This window comes from Ictalurus punctatus, chromosome 23 (genome assembly GCF_001660625.3).
Source record: "Ictalurus punctatus breed USDA103 chromosome 23, Coco_2.0, whole genome shotgun sequence".
Classification (NCBI taxonomy): domain Eukaryota; kingdom Metazoa; phylum Chordata; class Actinopteri; order Siluriformes; family Ictaluridae; genus Ictalurus; species Ictalurus punctatus.
The window spans coordinates 17,907,424-17,923,913 of NC_030438.2; the positions used below are offsets into that span (position 1 = coordinate 17,907,424).

At 42.2% G+C, this 16,490-nt stretch overlaps 1 protein-coding gene across 2 annotated transcripts in view; it reads left to right on the top strand.

The window, feature by feature from the left end:
- Window positions 1-16,490, top strand: part of LOC108256588 (raftlin) — an 81,788-nt gene that overhangs the window by 49,006 nt on the left and 16,292 nt on the right. The window contains exons 5-8 of one of the 2 annotated variants that reach the window (XM_017453624.3): window positions 1,220-1,460; window positions 1,559-1,705; window positions 4,883-5,086; window positions 10,259-10,365. In XM_017453624.3, the coding sequence (XP_017309113.1) occupies window positions 1,220-1,460; window positions 1,559-1,705; window positions 4,883-5,086; window positions 10,259-10,365 (699 nt within the window). Of the gene's footprint in view, window positions 1-1,216; window positions 1,461-1,558; window positions 1,706-4,882; window positions 5,087-10,258; window positions 10,366-16,490 lie in introns of both variants that reach the window. The other variant, XM_017453623.3, reaches the window with a different exon arrangement.

Consider the following 16,490-nt stretch of genomic DNA (forward strand, 5'->3'; position numbering starts at 1 on the left):
ATTACAGACGTTGTTATGAGAGAAACGAGTTGTTATGACCTGATTTGCAACCAGGTCATGAGCGCGGCTAATAAATTCTCATGAAAAGGTCATATTTATCATTTTCGTGTGTCTTTAAAAATCTTACACAAATGGAACGTAGGCTGGTAATAAATAATCGTTAATAAACGATTAACACAAATATTCATGCCTTATAAACATAAGCGCCATTAAATACTCTTATTTATTTATTTATTTATTTATAGCTGAGGAGCTAATTGCTGGGTTGGAAAAATATTAACAGAGGCATCAAATGAAAAAAATATACAGTGACATCCATTGCATGACAATATGATATTATGAATATTATGAACAATACGAGAATTAAAAAAAAAAAAAAAAAGATATATTATAATTAAATCTGTAAACAACTAATAAGTAGCTTTTCTCATGATCTTAATTAATAAGTTCAAAGCATTGTCTTTGCACTCAATCTGTATTTGGAGATAATTAGCTTCATAATTAGCTCTAATGTTGTTATTATTAGCTATTATTAGTTTAATTAATGTGATAATACTTTTTTTTTTCTTCTATTGAAAGTTCTGATCTGGTAGAAAATTTATTTATAAGCTTATTGGCACTGTAATAACCAGAAATCATCTTTTATTAGGTACCAATGCTTCATTGATAGTTAACTAGTGTATTATTACGGGTAATAATTGATATATCAATAGTGTTACGTAACTTATTAACACGACAGTAGTATGCCGTGGAAGGGTGCGTTTATTGACAGTTCAGCATTCATAGCATTCATTCCAATATGTCGATTAATATAGTAATAATATATTATTAATATGGTCCCACTAATGTAATGGGTAAGCAACAAATGTTTTCTTTATCCTTTTAACAAATAAGTTGTAAAAAGCCTGTTCCTGCAGCAGTTCCTTCGTTTTTATTATGAATTATGGCATTGCTATTGTTATTGACCTGACACTGACTCAATTAGTAGAGATTTCTACGCATTACGTATAACCGTCCCTACTGCTTTCAGTCAGTTTTAATTAACTTCATTTCATTTCATTTTAATGACGACTACACTCATGTCATTTCCTGAAATCTAATTTGGAAATCGTCACTACTCTGCGGCTTTTGCTAAAGAGGTATTTAATCCATTTTACCGTGACTGCACTTGTAGCAGACTTGTAGCATGCTTATTTCCATCCGTTTTCATTTCCAGCAGATTCAGGATGCAGCCGACCAGGGCATCGTGTTTTCCGGCTTCATCCAGGAACCAGCCGGCCTCCACCCTCGGGTCACGTCACGAGGAGGCCTTGGAGAGGCGTCCCTGTCTTTACACTCCAGTCCGAGTTCTCTACGCTGCTCTGAGCTCACGGCGAGCCCGAGTCATCACGGGGAGAGCGGCACCGAGGACTGGGCTGCAGATGGAGAGACGGAAGAGCCGAGAACTTCTCGAGATACAGGTGCTGATTTTGCAACTCTCTGGAAACTCTCGTTCTCGGGGATTTTTGGAGTGCTGGATAGACGGTACAATAATCATTAGCGATTATCGTCGTTACAGGTGGAGACGCTCTCTCGGACGTGACGTCCACTGTTTCCAAATCGGAGTGTTGTGACGGAGAGCAGGACGACATACCGTCGCCCAACAACAAGGCCAAAGACAAGGAGGGGAATGAAAAACCTAGCAGACCATCTCTAGGCAAATGTGGTGAGGACATGATTTGTGAGAAGTCAGTACTCTTTTCAGCATAAGAATCTCCCAATGCCACCCCTCTTTTTAGTGTAGTGTTAAATCCTTGAACTCCTCGTGGTGAAGCATGGTGGTGGCAGCATCACTTCCAGCATTACCCCGAAGTCCCTTTTGGTTGCTTCTCTGATTAATCCCCTCTTTACCCAATCAATGACTTTCACAAGACTCTGGGCAGTGTCATGGTTGGGCCATATTCTTTCCATTTTTGAATAATGGCTTGCGCGAATACTTAAGCACGGCAATGTAGATGTGTGTCTCTCCAGTGATTACTGATCTAAACAAGAGAAAAGGGTGTAACAGGAAGTAGATCGACGTCTAAGTAGCTAAAGAAGGTTGTGTCATTTGTTTTTTTTTAAAGTTAAAGTGTAAAGTTGACTAAAGTTCAGTTTTGGGAACAACGATAGGTTTCTACCACCTAACATCAAATATTTAGATCTTTTCCCAACATTCAAACTTTCCACTCTCGCCTAAACATGCCGGGCGGATGTGCGACAGCTTTGCAGAGCTTTGCCTCGGCATTTCTGAAAAACACGCACGGGGTTTTAGATCAAGCCTCGTTTGGGCTGTTTTTGTGAAAAACCAGATGGCTTCGCTCGCTCTTGCTGTTTGTGCGAGAATCAAAAAACGTGGCGTTGTTCATGCCGTATGCCATGTAGTGTGAAACGAGGCATGCTGGGATGCCTGGTGATCGGAGCTTGTGCTCCATCTGGACAAGGAAGTGATCGAGTTGGAGGAAGAGGACGATGAGGAGGATAAAGAGGAGGAAGACAAATCCCAAGGCTACCGTCAGACCCCGGCCGCCTAATCCACTAGCTGCAGAGCCTGGAGGAAATGTGATGGCGTGCGTGTTTGGTATTTAGTCATATGTTTGCTCATGAGGTCACTAATGTGAAATGGAGGTGAAGAGAACATGAGAAACAAAGAGCAAGTCAGATAGGTTTTATCAAAAGCTCATTTGATATCCTGATATGGCGGGGGGGGAGATGCATATCCAAACATTCCCAAGGATCTAAGCCTTTGGGAGGACAGAGGTCAAGACTTTAGGGATTGTAGAAATGTGTTTCTGTGGACTGAAATAGTTCAGAGAGAAAGGATTAGGAAAGGGGTTGTTGAAATGCCAAAGAGAGTAGTGACCCAGGCATGGTCCTGAAGACATGCCGACAAACGTGATGGACCATAATCGCGTTCATGTGCTCGTTTTCTTGTTTACAGCAAAACCTTTGCACTCGACCGGCGCTGTCGTCCAAGACTGTTTAAACAGTCCCACGTTCACTTCCCCTCACCAGGTCCCTCAGGATACACGGCGTTCTCTGAATATCTTCAACGAATTCTGAGTAAAATAAGTGCGACTTGTTGGAGGAGCTCTTACATTCTCAACATGACTGTAGACTTCACGAGCCAAACTTATGATTTAGCACGATTTCATTTCATTTGGAAATAATTCGGGGGAATATGAACGGTTCAATCCTGAGCTCGGGTTACTGTCTTTATGGAATTTCACATGTTCTTCCCGTGGCCCTGTGTGTTTCCGCTGGGTTCCCTGGTTTCCGCTCACCTCACAAAAACCTACCAGTAAGTGGATCGGATATGTTCAATTGCCCCTAGGTGTGAATGAGTGTGTGAATGAACGTGTGAATGCGTGTGTCTGGTGCCCTGTGATGAACCGGTCTCCCATCCCAGGGTGTATCCCCACCTCACAGCCAGTATTTCCAGGATAGGCTCATGCTAATATTATAATAGTCTGCGTGTCAGAAAGTTATAGTTAGCTAGCAAGAAAAAAAATGCTAGAGCGGTATTTAGCTACAAAGAAGGTTTAAAGCTCCAACTGTACATTGTACAATTTAATTACTTGTCGTCTGCGTATTTAAGCTAGCAAGCAAGATAGATAGTTAGGTAGAGAGTTATCTATGGAGCAACTATGTGGGGTTCCGACATAGTTAACCAGACTGTACAAATCAGTGAGTGAATTGCTTCATGTGTTAAATGTGAACAGTCGTACGAGGTTAGACACAAAAGCAGCATTATTAGCAACGCAGGTAAAGTCACACGTAGCTTGTAGCATCCTTTGAGCTGTAAGATGAATACGAATCTGACCGATGTCGAAAGTTAATCGGAAAGTTCCAGGAGCAATTCTATGCCGTCGTTTGCGAGTGTCGTTGCGTTCGGGGTTCTGATATATGCACAGCTGGTCGTGGGATGAGGACTGTGACCGAGCTGTGAATTCTCTGACTTCCTGTCATAACGCTCATCCAGCGCTGAAGAGATGATTCATCCTTCAAACTGAATTTGACGGAGAACCACAGCGAGTAAGGCCTGATGATTTCTCTGTGTGTGTGTGTGTGTGTGTGTGTGTGTGGGTGGGAAACATCCTGTGCTCACATTTGCTTTGCACAGTCCTCAGAGAGACAGTAAATGGCTCGGACGCGGTCGCTAGCGGTCCGAGGGGCGGCCGCCAGAGCAAAAGTGCATCTCTATTTATCCTTTCGGTCAAATATCCATTAGTTCCAATATAGATCTGAAAAATGTGAGGGGGAGAGGTCGAGCGCGGCTGGATCGAAGCACACAAACAAATTCATCATACCCTATTTTAATCCATTAGATGCACTTTGTGCTTCTATATTTCAGATGTAAAAGCTAATTCAGCACACAGAGAAGGCCAAATCATATTGAGAAGAGGCAGACGGTCAGCTGGGGACTTTGTGTCCTTATTTGAGCTGTGTACCGGGTTATCTGATTTAGCTAATTGGTTACCCTGCGTTCCCTTGCTTTCTTTCTAATCTGATAAATTAACTGGCGAACTGCATCTCAAGAGCAGACCTTAGCACAGGAGGCAACTGCTGCTTAGGAGATAACTGATTAGCCACGAACTGCAGTAGATCTGGTTACTAGTTGCAGAGACATTTGTTGATGCTAACGCTAGCAAGCATCAAGCTCTTGCTCTATGTTATGGAATACACAGCTAGCTTTAATGTAGCTACAGCTAAAATACTTGAATTGAAGCGAAGCCGGGAAGCAACGACGTACTATTACGTCTGTTCGTTTAAGCATGTGTACTTTACTTCATTTACTTAACTCTTCTTTCTACCTAATTCATTTCATCACTCTCTACTCACTGCATTCCCGTTCCATCGCCAGGTGCCGAACTTTTCGGCTTGTTTAACTACCCGGGTGGGCGTCAGAAGCCGCTAAAGTACTACACAGTGAAGGTGCCTCTGCGGGTGCAGCCTGGTGATGAGGGTAGTCACGCCATCGAGGCCCAATGGCTGGACCACATGACGCAGCACTTCAACAACGGAGCCTCGCTGGTCGACGGCTACTTCAGTCTGGGCAAAGACGACGGTGAGGACGCTCGATCATTACTGCATCATAGGGAGACACGTACGCACGTATACACATGCTTACTGTACTCTATTGATCTTTTAATGGGAATGACCACACAAAGCACACTGCGCAGACGTAGAAAAGTACACGAGTAGCAAGTAGGGGTGTGAAAATACACCAGGAAGATGGTGTGTGAAAAAAAAAAATTACACAGCATTACCTTCTAAATCCAGCCTCAACTCAACGAACAAATCTTTTCATCTTCAACCTTATTTTTAAATATCTTCTCTTTTCGGGTGTTTAATTCTATTCTGACTTTGAGAGTGATTTAAAAAAAAAAAAAAAAAAAAACCCACATCCATTAATTCATCTCCTCCAGATGAATGGATCGGTGGTTTTTGAACGTTACAATTAACCAGATCGAATTAGCGAGCTCTGCTTTATTTTCCATCTAAATAATTAAGCATTTGGTTGTGGCGCCTATTGAGACTTCACACACCCGAGTGCAGGAAGTGCGTCCCCCGCGACGCCTTCTGAATAGGCAATCAGAAACGAGACTCGTTTTCACTTTAAAGAAACACCCTAGAGATTTAAGCCTCCTTAAGGTCATAGAGATGAAGAACGACTTCGTGTGGTTAGAGACGTTTGTCATCATTTGGAATATTACGAGGCTTTTTGTTGTAACAGAACGACGTTAACCACCTTCAAATTCATGTTGCCTTGGCAGAGCGGCTAATTTGGAGAGAAGAATGGGCATCATTAGCTTGACCACCAAATTAATTCACTTCCTGTTTTCACACTGGGAAAACCTTTTGCTTCTTCGCCTTAAGAGATTCATCCGGTATTCCTGAACCAAGTCTTGTTATATTTTATTATACCGCAACATTGTTGAATTCTCTATTCTGATTGGTCAGAAGGTATTTATTCATTTTCTATAACCGCAGCTCTGAGACAGATTTACAGGCCTATACTTCCATCCATCCATCCATCTTCTATACCGCTTATCCTTCCTTCAGGGTCACGGGGAAACCTGGAGCCTATCCCAGGGAGCATCGGGGACAGGGCGGGGTACACCCTGGACAGGGTGCCAATCCATCGCAGGGCACAATCACACACACACTCACACACCTATTCATACACTACGGACACTTTAGACACGCCAATCAGCCTACCGTGCATGTCTTTGGACTGGGGGAGGAAACCGGAGTACCCGGAGGAAACCCCCGCAGCACAGGGAGAACATGCAAACTCCGCACACACAGGGCCACGGTGGGAATCGAACCCCCGACCCTGTAGTACATGCTAACCACTAAGCCACCGTGCACCCACGGCCTATGATTCATGCATTTTAATATGTTATCATTTCTATAGTAACAACTTACATATGGACTTCTATGGAGGACGCCGTTTAAATAATAAACAGGTAATTGTTCATACTGTGGAGTTTTCTGTCAGGAGATGTTTCTTTTACATTTATGGAAGGAGTCTCCGGTGTCTCCGACAGTCAGAGGTAAAGCTGAAACGTTAAGTTTTCCAACACAGGAAAGCCAGGACAGAAGATAAAGATCGCTTTTGGATAAAAGTGTAAACGTAAATGGAATAAAATGTCTCCTAGCAGAAGCTGAAATGTTTGAGGTTGAAATACTTGAAGATAATCACTCTAATTGGTGATAAAGGACATGTTCGTGCCGGAGTCAAGCACAGCGGGTAAGGAAGGAGGTGTTCGAAGAGTCCTGCCGACCTGTATAACAGTGTGCTATCGCAGAGCTAGCAGAGTGTGTACTTTATTTATCAGGGTCTAATTGCAGAAGGCAAAAGCGTACGCATTATCAAACCACACGGCTCGGATCTTTGCGAAATGAGCTCATCTTTTTAATCGGCTCTGTAATTTCCTATTAAGGGAAACTCTGCCCTGAGTGCTTTGAATTATCACACACACACCTCTAAATTCCCACCCTGGAACTTCTTCAGATATGATGTGAGAATGTGACAGGAACTCAGGAACCCAGAGGATTCTGGGTAGGCACAAGCTACAGCCAATTTCGACAGAAGAAGACTAAGGAAGTATAGTATATCTCTTCTAATCTGTTTACACAGGCGGCTTTGGGATGAGTTTGGCCACGGATTAGGAACTCCTGATGGATTTCTCTGGAGCATAGTGGGTATTGTTGTTGTTGTTGTTGTTGTTGTTGTTATTGTTGGTCTGTCGGTTTGCTCTGCTGCTGAGGTTCATCCATTTCAAACTACGGGAAGCCGTATTTACTCTTCCCTTTGACAGGATATTAGATGGAGAGCTAAAATCTAATATCTATCAGTCGCTCAACAACGAAGCTGTTAGGCTTAAGCGCTGCATTTTATCACAAGGTCTAATCGATGGCATGATAAGAAAGATGTTTGTTAAACTGCTACACCCACACACTTCAAAGCAGATATGCAGCTGCGTTCATGATTTAGACCATGGTGAGGTCGGCCATTTGTTGAATCTGTCGATTCGGTGCCAGGTGAAAATTTCATCCGGCATCAGACTCATCAGGAAAGCCACGTGAACCCCTCCTGCTCCATGGTGACTCAAAAAGACAAGGACAATGTGGACTAAAAGGTTCCTTTCGTCTGTTCCTTCTAACCTCCCCTCCTCACCCTCGTCAGAAACGGATTAGTATCCGCAGCTGTGACACATTCATATGCATAACTATTCATGCCGCACCTTCTATATTCAGACGCCGAGCGAGGCGGGGGTAGTTTGCGTATGAATTTCCAATAAGGCGTTATACTGCTCTGAAAGGAATTTTTCGAAGACACCTCAGCTGACTTTCTTTTATTCGGGGGACACACAAAGGAACACGTCTGAATGAGGCTAAATTTCCTGCCAGATGAGAGGCAGACGCACAAACATGTGCACACCTACACTCACCGCAACGTCTGGTATTCAGCCCTTCAAGCGCGAGTGCGTAGTACACTCGTAATAGACATTAATCCTGCATAAAACGTGAATGCTGACCTTCTTAAAAATCTGCCCGGCAACCCAAGCTTCCTAGATGAACGTGTCATATTTAATCCTGGTGTATTACTAACGCGAGTGCTTTTTAAAATATACATGAGTCAGAGATGTTATAAGAGCATTTCCAAAAGTCATACTGAGTCCATGGCAAATCCATGCCCAATAGCTTAATCGTTTTTAAAGAACGCAAATAAGGGCTTAATTAACCTAGACCGACGACCTTAATGAACGCTTAGGTTCATTAAAATAAATAGAGCCCTAAGAGTCGGGCGAATAATACTAAATCCTATTCGGACGGGAAGTTTGAGTTACAATTCTTATCACCTGACGTCTGTGATTCCAAGTACGGATTCAGATGGGACTAACATCTCCATGTTTATTACAGAGGTTGGAGTGCCCAGATGTTTTGTACATCTGGGCATTGCAGAGGATCACGTGCTCTGGATGCGTACATTGCGTATGGTCATATGACACTGATATCACAGTGGCCAGGCTTACCAGAGTATGTGATTTGGCTCTTCTTGTTGATTATTTTATTATTTTTATTTCTTTGTTGTGTAGCGAAAACATCTGCTGGATTGCACGTAGCAAACAGAAAACATGTGTGTTAGTAAGAACTTCTACGGTAGTGCACGTCGGCCAAAACACGAAAGGAAGAGCGTTGTGAGAAAATATCGTGGTCAGTCGCAGACATTCGCATTCGGACGGGAGTAGATTTCTCCGAGGATCGACGAGTTAGCCGGAAAACAGTAGGTAATTCGCTCTGGAATTTTTCACGGAGGTTTTTTGAGAAGGGCACAGACTTAAAACTAAAATCGCAAAGTATGTCTGTGAAACACGAATTTCTCTAATGTCCCCCTGGAAAACTAGTCCCGTCCAAAACGGACTCTTGACTAGAAACCAGATAAGAAACAGTTGAATAAAGAACAAGTATAACAGGACCGGGAGCAGGACCACTTCATCCTGGTCAGAGTCCAAGCCTATCTTGGGAAACTGGGCGTGGGGCAGGAATACAGTCTGAATGGGACACTTTCACAACTACACGTGATGTAACATGTTCAGTCCACTTCCTGGCATGTTTTTGGAAGGTGTGAGGGAACCATAGAACCACACAGTCAAATGGAGAACATGTGAAGCTCAGGATCGAACCAGGGACGCTGGAGCTGTGAGGCGGCTACACGATACATCACAATGCCATCTATATGTAAATCAGCCGTATGCAGTATTTATAGAACAAGATCCATGTGCAACGATCAGGGGTTTGTGGGTAAAGGAGAACTCAAATCAGGTAGTCATGACCAATTGGCATAGCAATGGACTGGTCAAATGGACTTTTTCTCTTTCCTTGCCGGTCTCTATCAGCATCTCTTGACATGTCAAATGATAATTATGCAGATGCTCATGGTCTAGAGACTATCAAAATGGTCTTGCAAGTGGACTGTTCCAATTACAGCTGACGTACGGTGGTCGGAACGGTAGCCGCTGTTTGAAAAGGGCACTGAGATGTCTTCAGTCGAGTGAATCAAGCTTTAAATAGGTTTTTCCTCCCATTGTCCCCCCCATATCTTTCTTCCTCTATCTCTCCTGAGTCTAGCCATTTTTCCACCCCCCTACCCCGCCTTCCTGAGCTTCACTAATGAAATCTGAAGAGGTTTGGCAAGCAGACACAAACAGTATTAGAGCGAAGATGGAGGAACTGAGATGAGAAAGCAGGAGACAACACTCGACCCAAAATAACACCAGACTCTCCGGTGCATGTATATCGCCTCCTGCAGAGCTTATTAACAGTACACTCATGGTAATGTATCTCAATCAGGGCCAAGCGCAGGGACAGCAGGGGCCATCTCAGATGCCAAACTTAAATTCAAAAACGAGCCTCTTGTGGCTTCTTTATTTTATCCTGAACGTGTTCCAATAGTCGTGGTTCATATCAAGAGGGCCAGCTATTAATTAGAGCTGCCTTTCATTAGTTAAAAGCTAGTTTCACTATGGATGAACAGTTGAAATTGTACCCCGAGGTGTCTTTCTTCTCGCTGCAGATCTTTATTACCTCTCGCCTTCTTTTTTATCTCTCTTTATCCGTCCAGCACATCATTACTGTCTACTCTCTGTTTCCTGTTAGATTAAACTCCTCTGGTTTGACCCATGCTGTTAGATTCCCATCTTTAACTTCCACTTCTTTTCCCCTGCAGATCAGCTGCCTAAGGTCATCGACAGCGTGTTTATTTTCCAAGAGGGAGACTCCGTTGCAAGTACGAACTACGACGCCATCGTGGTGGAACAGTGGACCATCATTAACGTGAGTCAGCTCTTTCGGGTGTTCCATACTGCCATATACGCACAGAGGAACATGTTCAGGTAAACAAGATGTCTTTTTATGGTAGTAATTATCCAAGAGGTGACAGTAAGTTTACTCAACTGCATGGTTAACATTTCACAGAGTTGAATTCACTCCCACACTGCCCATTTGGACGTTGACCAGAAACAAATAAAAAAAAAAAGCAAAGCTGAAATACAAAAGCATGCATAATATTATTATTATATATATATATATGCAATATATATAAATATATATAAAAACAGAATGCAATGATTTGAAAATCTCATAAAGCCGTATGTTATTCACAATAGAACGTAGAGAACATATCAAATGTTTAATAGTGTGTAAATCATTGTAAAAAAAAAATAAATAAATAAATAAATAAGGTGATTTTGAATTTCATGGCCGCAGCACGTCTCAAAAAAGTTGGGACGAGGGCGACAAACGGCTGGAAAAGTAAGTGCTACTCAAAAGAAACAGCTGGAGGTTAATTGGCAACTGGTCAGTAACGTGATTGGGTATAAAAAGAGTATCTTAGAGAGGTACGAGTAAAGATGGCTTCCAGTGACCTTATCATCTTTTCTTCTGAAAGACTCTGCCTCTCTAAGATACTCTCTGTGATATGTTTTCTATGTTCTAATGTGAATCACATATGCGTTTATGAGATTTTTCAAAATCATTGCATTCTGATTTTATTTACATTTTACACAGCGTCCCAACTTTTTTGGACTTGGGGTTGTAAACAGAAGATTTGCTAAAAGGTGCTGGAAATAAATTAGGTGATTTTTGATTAAAGTGACCGTGCGGCAAGTGTGTATTCCAGTCTTGAGGCTCGGTATGAACATATTTAATACTTCAATATTTAACACTACCTACTGCACCACCAGTTCTCCAAAGGTTCTCTGGGTTCCCATTTGGAGCCATTTCTGATGAGCAAACCTTCTATCGTAGGGTTGTACATTTGGTATGCCTTTAAGGAATTTGTTCTAGTATGGGTGGAGGAATTATCTGAGGAATTTCATGTTTCTACTTATCGGTGGGTTTGCCGAGCATTTTAGTTGTACCTCATTGCTGAGTGTTTGATGAATCCCTCGCATGCACGTTTGCACATTGGAGATTAGATTGGAGTCAGTGAGTGAAAATTTCTCTTCTGGGCTCGCCCACTTGGCAAAAATATAAGAGCTGATCTCGACTCCTGACTGTAATTAGCACCTGCATTCCCTTATGAGTTATATTGTTGTGTCTGGTTTGTCACACCTGTGTCTCGGTTTATATACCTGCTTGGATGTACTGTGTCTTTGTTTGCTTTGTTTTTTTAATGTTTATACTGCTGTTGCTAGTCTTGGTCTTGGCCTTGTCTTTGTAGACAAAAACATAACCTCAGGCTATTACAAATAGGTCAGAGTCTAAGAATGGTATCAAGTTAAAACCTTGGTAGAATGGAGTAAATGCAACGATTTGGTACAGCAACAAAAGCAATACAATTCGAGGGGTTTTGGGGGTTATTTTTAGTGCTCATTTAAATGCTTTTTAAAGTGGTAGTGTATTTAGTCTTCATTCAAAGACAGCCAGGGGAAGTTCTTTCCCACCGTCTGGGTCCAGGACAGAGAAAAGACTTGATGCATGTCTTCCTTACATCTTGAGTGATGGTGCTAGAGGCTGGAACGTGAACGTGGTACAAAGCGGGGAGTTTACCTCCGCCTGACTGTTTTGACTTGGATCTGCCTATGTCAACCGTGACGTCCTGTGCCTTGCAGCGCCTTCGCTCCAAGCATGCAGATATTTTCGTTCGGAAATATGATCGGCTCGAATGTACTCGAGGGCCTAAACCGCTTCCCTTCGAAAAGAAATGAAGGATAAATAGTGAGGTGAAGGTAAATGGGATTTCTGGTCAACTCCACCTGTTTGAGTGGCATTAATGTTGCTAGGATTTGAGCCCCAGACATGTTTTGTTCACATGAGCCGTTGTGCCGGGTCTCCATCGACTCATTCCAAAGCGGTCACACTCGGATCGGCTTGTGATGCACTAATATGTGTGTGTGGGCGTGTTGTCAGAATCGTTGTGTATACTGATGCTATCACAGTAATCGAGTTTTGAGATTCTCCAGCCTCTGGCTCTCCCCGCCTTTCTTATTCACTCGATCCGTCTTGATCTTTCACACACTTCTCAACCGCTCTGCATTGTGCCGTGACCTGTGTCGCTCTCTAGCTAACGGCAGAAAAACAACACGATTGATATTACGTTGATATTTCTATCCTTCCTGATATGATTTCGCGACCAGGACCTTTGCAGGATGCCAGGATTCTCATGTTGATTGTTCCCAGATTAGCAGCATGGATCGTTCCGACGGGTAACGTGTAATGGGACGAAGGAACACACATACTGACACACTTTAAATAAGTACATTTCCTGTTTCGATGTCTTCTTTTTTTTCCATTTCAAATGTCACCCAATGCCCTTGATGAAGCAATTTTCAGTAATGAGAGAACCGCTGGAAACGCAAGAGTGTTCGGCATCGCGCGGTGTAAAAGTGAGCCATGTCGTGTACAACACAATTCAAATTGAGCGCACACTCTATTCTTGCTCCTTGAAGAAAATCAATAGGCAAGGCAACCTTGGACATATAATGCGATGAAGACCCAGTCTTATCAGTGCACGGCCAACGTTTTTCCCGTTTACAATTCCCGCAAGGACTAATCCTTGAAGATTTACTCCTTGGCAGCGTAGTTATTAGTTTGAAGCCACTGAAAAGGGAACCATCTTCATAGCATTTCATTAGACCCCAGATGTCCACTGTCTCAGAAGCAGCGTTTTTGAAAATGCACTTGGTGATTTTCAAATCTGTCTGAAGACCCAAAGTACTTTCCTTAAAAAAAAAAAAAACCAGTCGACTGAAAGTAGCGATCGTTGGTAGAGCTCTGTGCTGAAAGTGCGATGGGAATTCTTGCGTGTGTCAGCCTGACATTTTACAGCTACGGAAACTTGAAGAGGTGTTGAACGGATGGTTCTGTTTTTAGAGTGTAATTACCACTTACAGCTCCGATCCTCTTTTTGCAGATATTGCAGCGTTTATCACACAAAATGACAATATGTATGTACCCTGTATCCGGAACGTTCTACTAATAAACACAGCAGGAACAGAGCCTGGAGATATGTTTGGATAAAATGCACCGACTACTCAAAAATGCGCCGTTTGCCCGGGGCTACGTTTTGAAAATTCAATCTCTCCGAAAAAAACGGGCTGAATTCATATCTTTTCAAATGACTTGCATTTTTGTGGAGAGATCTAATGCTTGGTTAATGTTTCCTGCGGTTCTCTTGATTCTTCAGCATGACTCGCTGGGCATTCATCGTTGGTGTTTTAACGAGTCGTTTATTGCACAGATTTATGTCTGTGGGTCACTACATATGCAGTGCCTTCCACTAATATTTGCACCTTTGGTAAATATGATCAAAGAAGGCTGTGACAAATTGTCTTTATTGTTTAACCTTTATTGTTTAAGTGTAGAGGACGTGGAAGGTTGTGAGATAAAAAAACCCAGAACTGCCGGAGAGCCATTGTTATACTCTCAAAGCAAAACCGTACATAAGTTTAGCGGGTGGAGTTCAGTTCAGATAGCTGTTTCTCAGGGATTATACGGCCGATTGGGCTGAAATTTGGTGTATTGCATCTTTGTGCTCATCTGTACGTGGATTTTTGATGACGACCTGATTACTTAAAAATCAAGGCCACTATCAACCTTTCATCAGGCATTGGATAGAGTTGGCGCTGAGCTACAATCATGAATATGTTCAGCAATATCTTCATCGATGTTCTATTTATTGTTCTATGTATCTTGGCACTGTTTGAAAAGGGAAATTAATATTTTGTCAGCCAGGGAAAGCACGTGTTTTTTTTTTGTTTTGTTTTTTTAGCAGGTGATGTGATATCAGTCATATCAGAAATCAGATTAGATATACGGTTAGATTGGGCCTAATGCTGTGACATCAGGATGCCAATAAGGCTTCTCATAAAGAGTTATTAAAGGCCAGATCATAAACATAGTCCAGTATGAAGTGTCTAATTTGCACCACTTCCTACAGCATAAGCAAGAAAGTCTGAAGGTCGACGTAGGCGTCGGAGCAGTGTGATATCATAAAAGCAGAAAGATCATTAAAATGTGTCCTTTGGCAGTGCTTTCCTGCCCAACTCCTGCAGAGGTGAGAAAAACATGCAGCAGTGTTTTCAAAGGGACAATTTTCACTTGCATGAATCCATATGGATATAGCTGGACTCGAAGGATGGAAATATAACTAAATTAAGACACGAACGGGTGTAACCGGAATCAGAGGTTACTTCACCTGACAGTGTTAAACATCTTCAGTTTCGAATGAGAATATTGTAGAGTTAAACCCGAGTTAAACTGGAGAAGTCTGTATTTTCCTTCCTGATGTGGTTGTAACGAGAATCAAAAGCACCGATGTTTGTATGTACACGGTGTCCCAGTTTCCGCAGAAAAGATGTAAGTGCAGAACAAAATATTTGGACATGAAACAGAACCCAGATTCTTTTATAATAAAGATATGCTCGGTTGAGTTCAGGAAGGAAAACACGGTGTGTATATTTACTGTCTACCGTTACTTTTTGTTTTCGTTATGTGTGAATTAAAGTCCAATATGCCGACCACAAGGGGCAAATAAACTTGACCTTGGACAGCATTGATAATAATGGCGCTTCTTCTAATAGTTCGCTGAATGTGTTCAAAGTAAACGTCAAACAAACATCAAATAGATTTTTGAGGTTACGATAACAAAAAAAAAAAAAAAAAAGCAATAAATCACAGTTAATAATAAAACAAATTTGCTTACTGAAACGGCTCTACTTAGAACCCGTTCTGGTATGGAAACAGTCAGTGTGGTTCTACATAAGACATTTAAGCATTCCCCCAGAGGCACAAAAAAAAGGGGGGGGGGGGGTTAAATAAGAGCATAGATATGCAATTCTGGAAGGAAGAAGATAAAGACTCTGTAAAAGGTTACAATTATTGCATGAAAATTTATGGAGAAATGAAAAGATTAGGGATGAAGGTAAGAGAAAGGGAGTGAAGGAAGGAAGGAAGGAAGAGAGGAAGGAAGGGAGGGAGTGAAAGAAGGGAGGGAGTGAAAGAAGGGAGGGAGATTTACAGTTATAACTTTCTAAATGAGTTTTTAATTTAGAACATTACCTAAAGGGAAGTTTACTGTAAAGCAAGGAAGGAAGGAAGTGAGTAAAGGAAGGAAGAAAGGAAGGAAGGAAGTGAGTAAAGGAAGGAAGGAAGGAAGGAAGGAAGGAAGGAAGGAAGGAAGGAAGTGAGTAAAGGAAGGAAGGAATTGAGTAAAGGAAGGAAGAAAGGAAGGAAGGAAGTGAGTAAAGGAAGGAAGGAAGGAAGGAAGGAAGGAAGGAAGAGAGTAAAGGAAGGAAGGAAGTGAATAAAGGAAGGAAGAAAGGAAGGAAGGAAGTGAGTAAAGGAAGGAAGGAAGGAAGGAAGGAAGGAAGGAAGGAAGGAAGGAAGGAAGAGAGTAAAGGAAGGAAGGAAGTGAGTAAAGGAAGGAAATAAGGAAGGAAGGAAGTGAGTAAAGGAAGGAAATAAGGAAGGAAGGAAGTGAGTAAAGGAAGGAAGGAAGGAAGAGAGTAAAGGAAGTAAGGAAGGAAGAAAGGAAGGAAGGAAGTGAGTAAAGGAAGGAAGAAAGGAAGGAAGGGAGTGAGTAAAGGAAGGAAGGAAGGAAGGAAGGAAGTGAGTAAAGGAAGGAAGGAAGTGAGTAAAGGAAGGAAGGAAGTGAGTAAAGGAAGGAAGGAAGGAAGGAAGGAAGTGAGTAAAGGAAGGAAGGAAGTGAGTAAAGGAAGGAAGAAAGGAAGGAAGGAAGTGAGTAAAGGAAGGAAGGAAGGAAGGAAGGGGGAGAGTAAAGGAAGGAAGAGAGTAAAGGAAGGAAGGAAGGAAGAGAGTAAAGGAAGTAAGGAAGGAAGAAAGGAAGGAAGGAAGTGAGTAAAGGAAGGAAGAAAGGAAGGAAGGAAGAGAGTAAAAGAAGGAAGGAAGGAAGAGAGTAAAAGAAGGAAGGAAGGAAGGGAGGAAAGGTTCTTTGAATT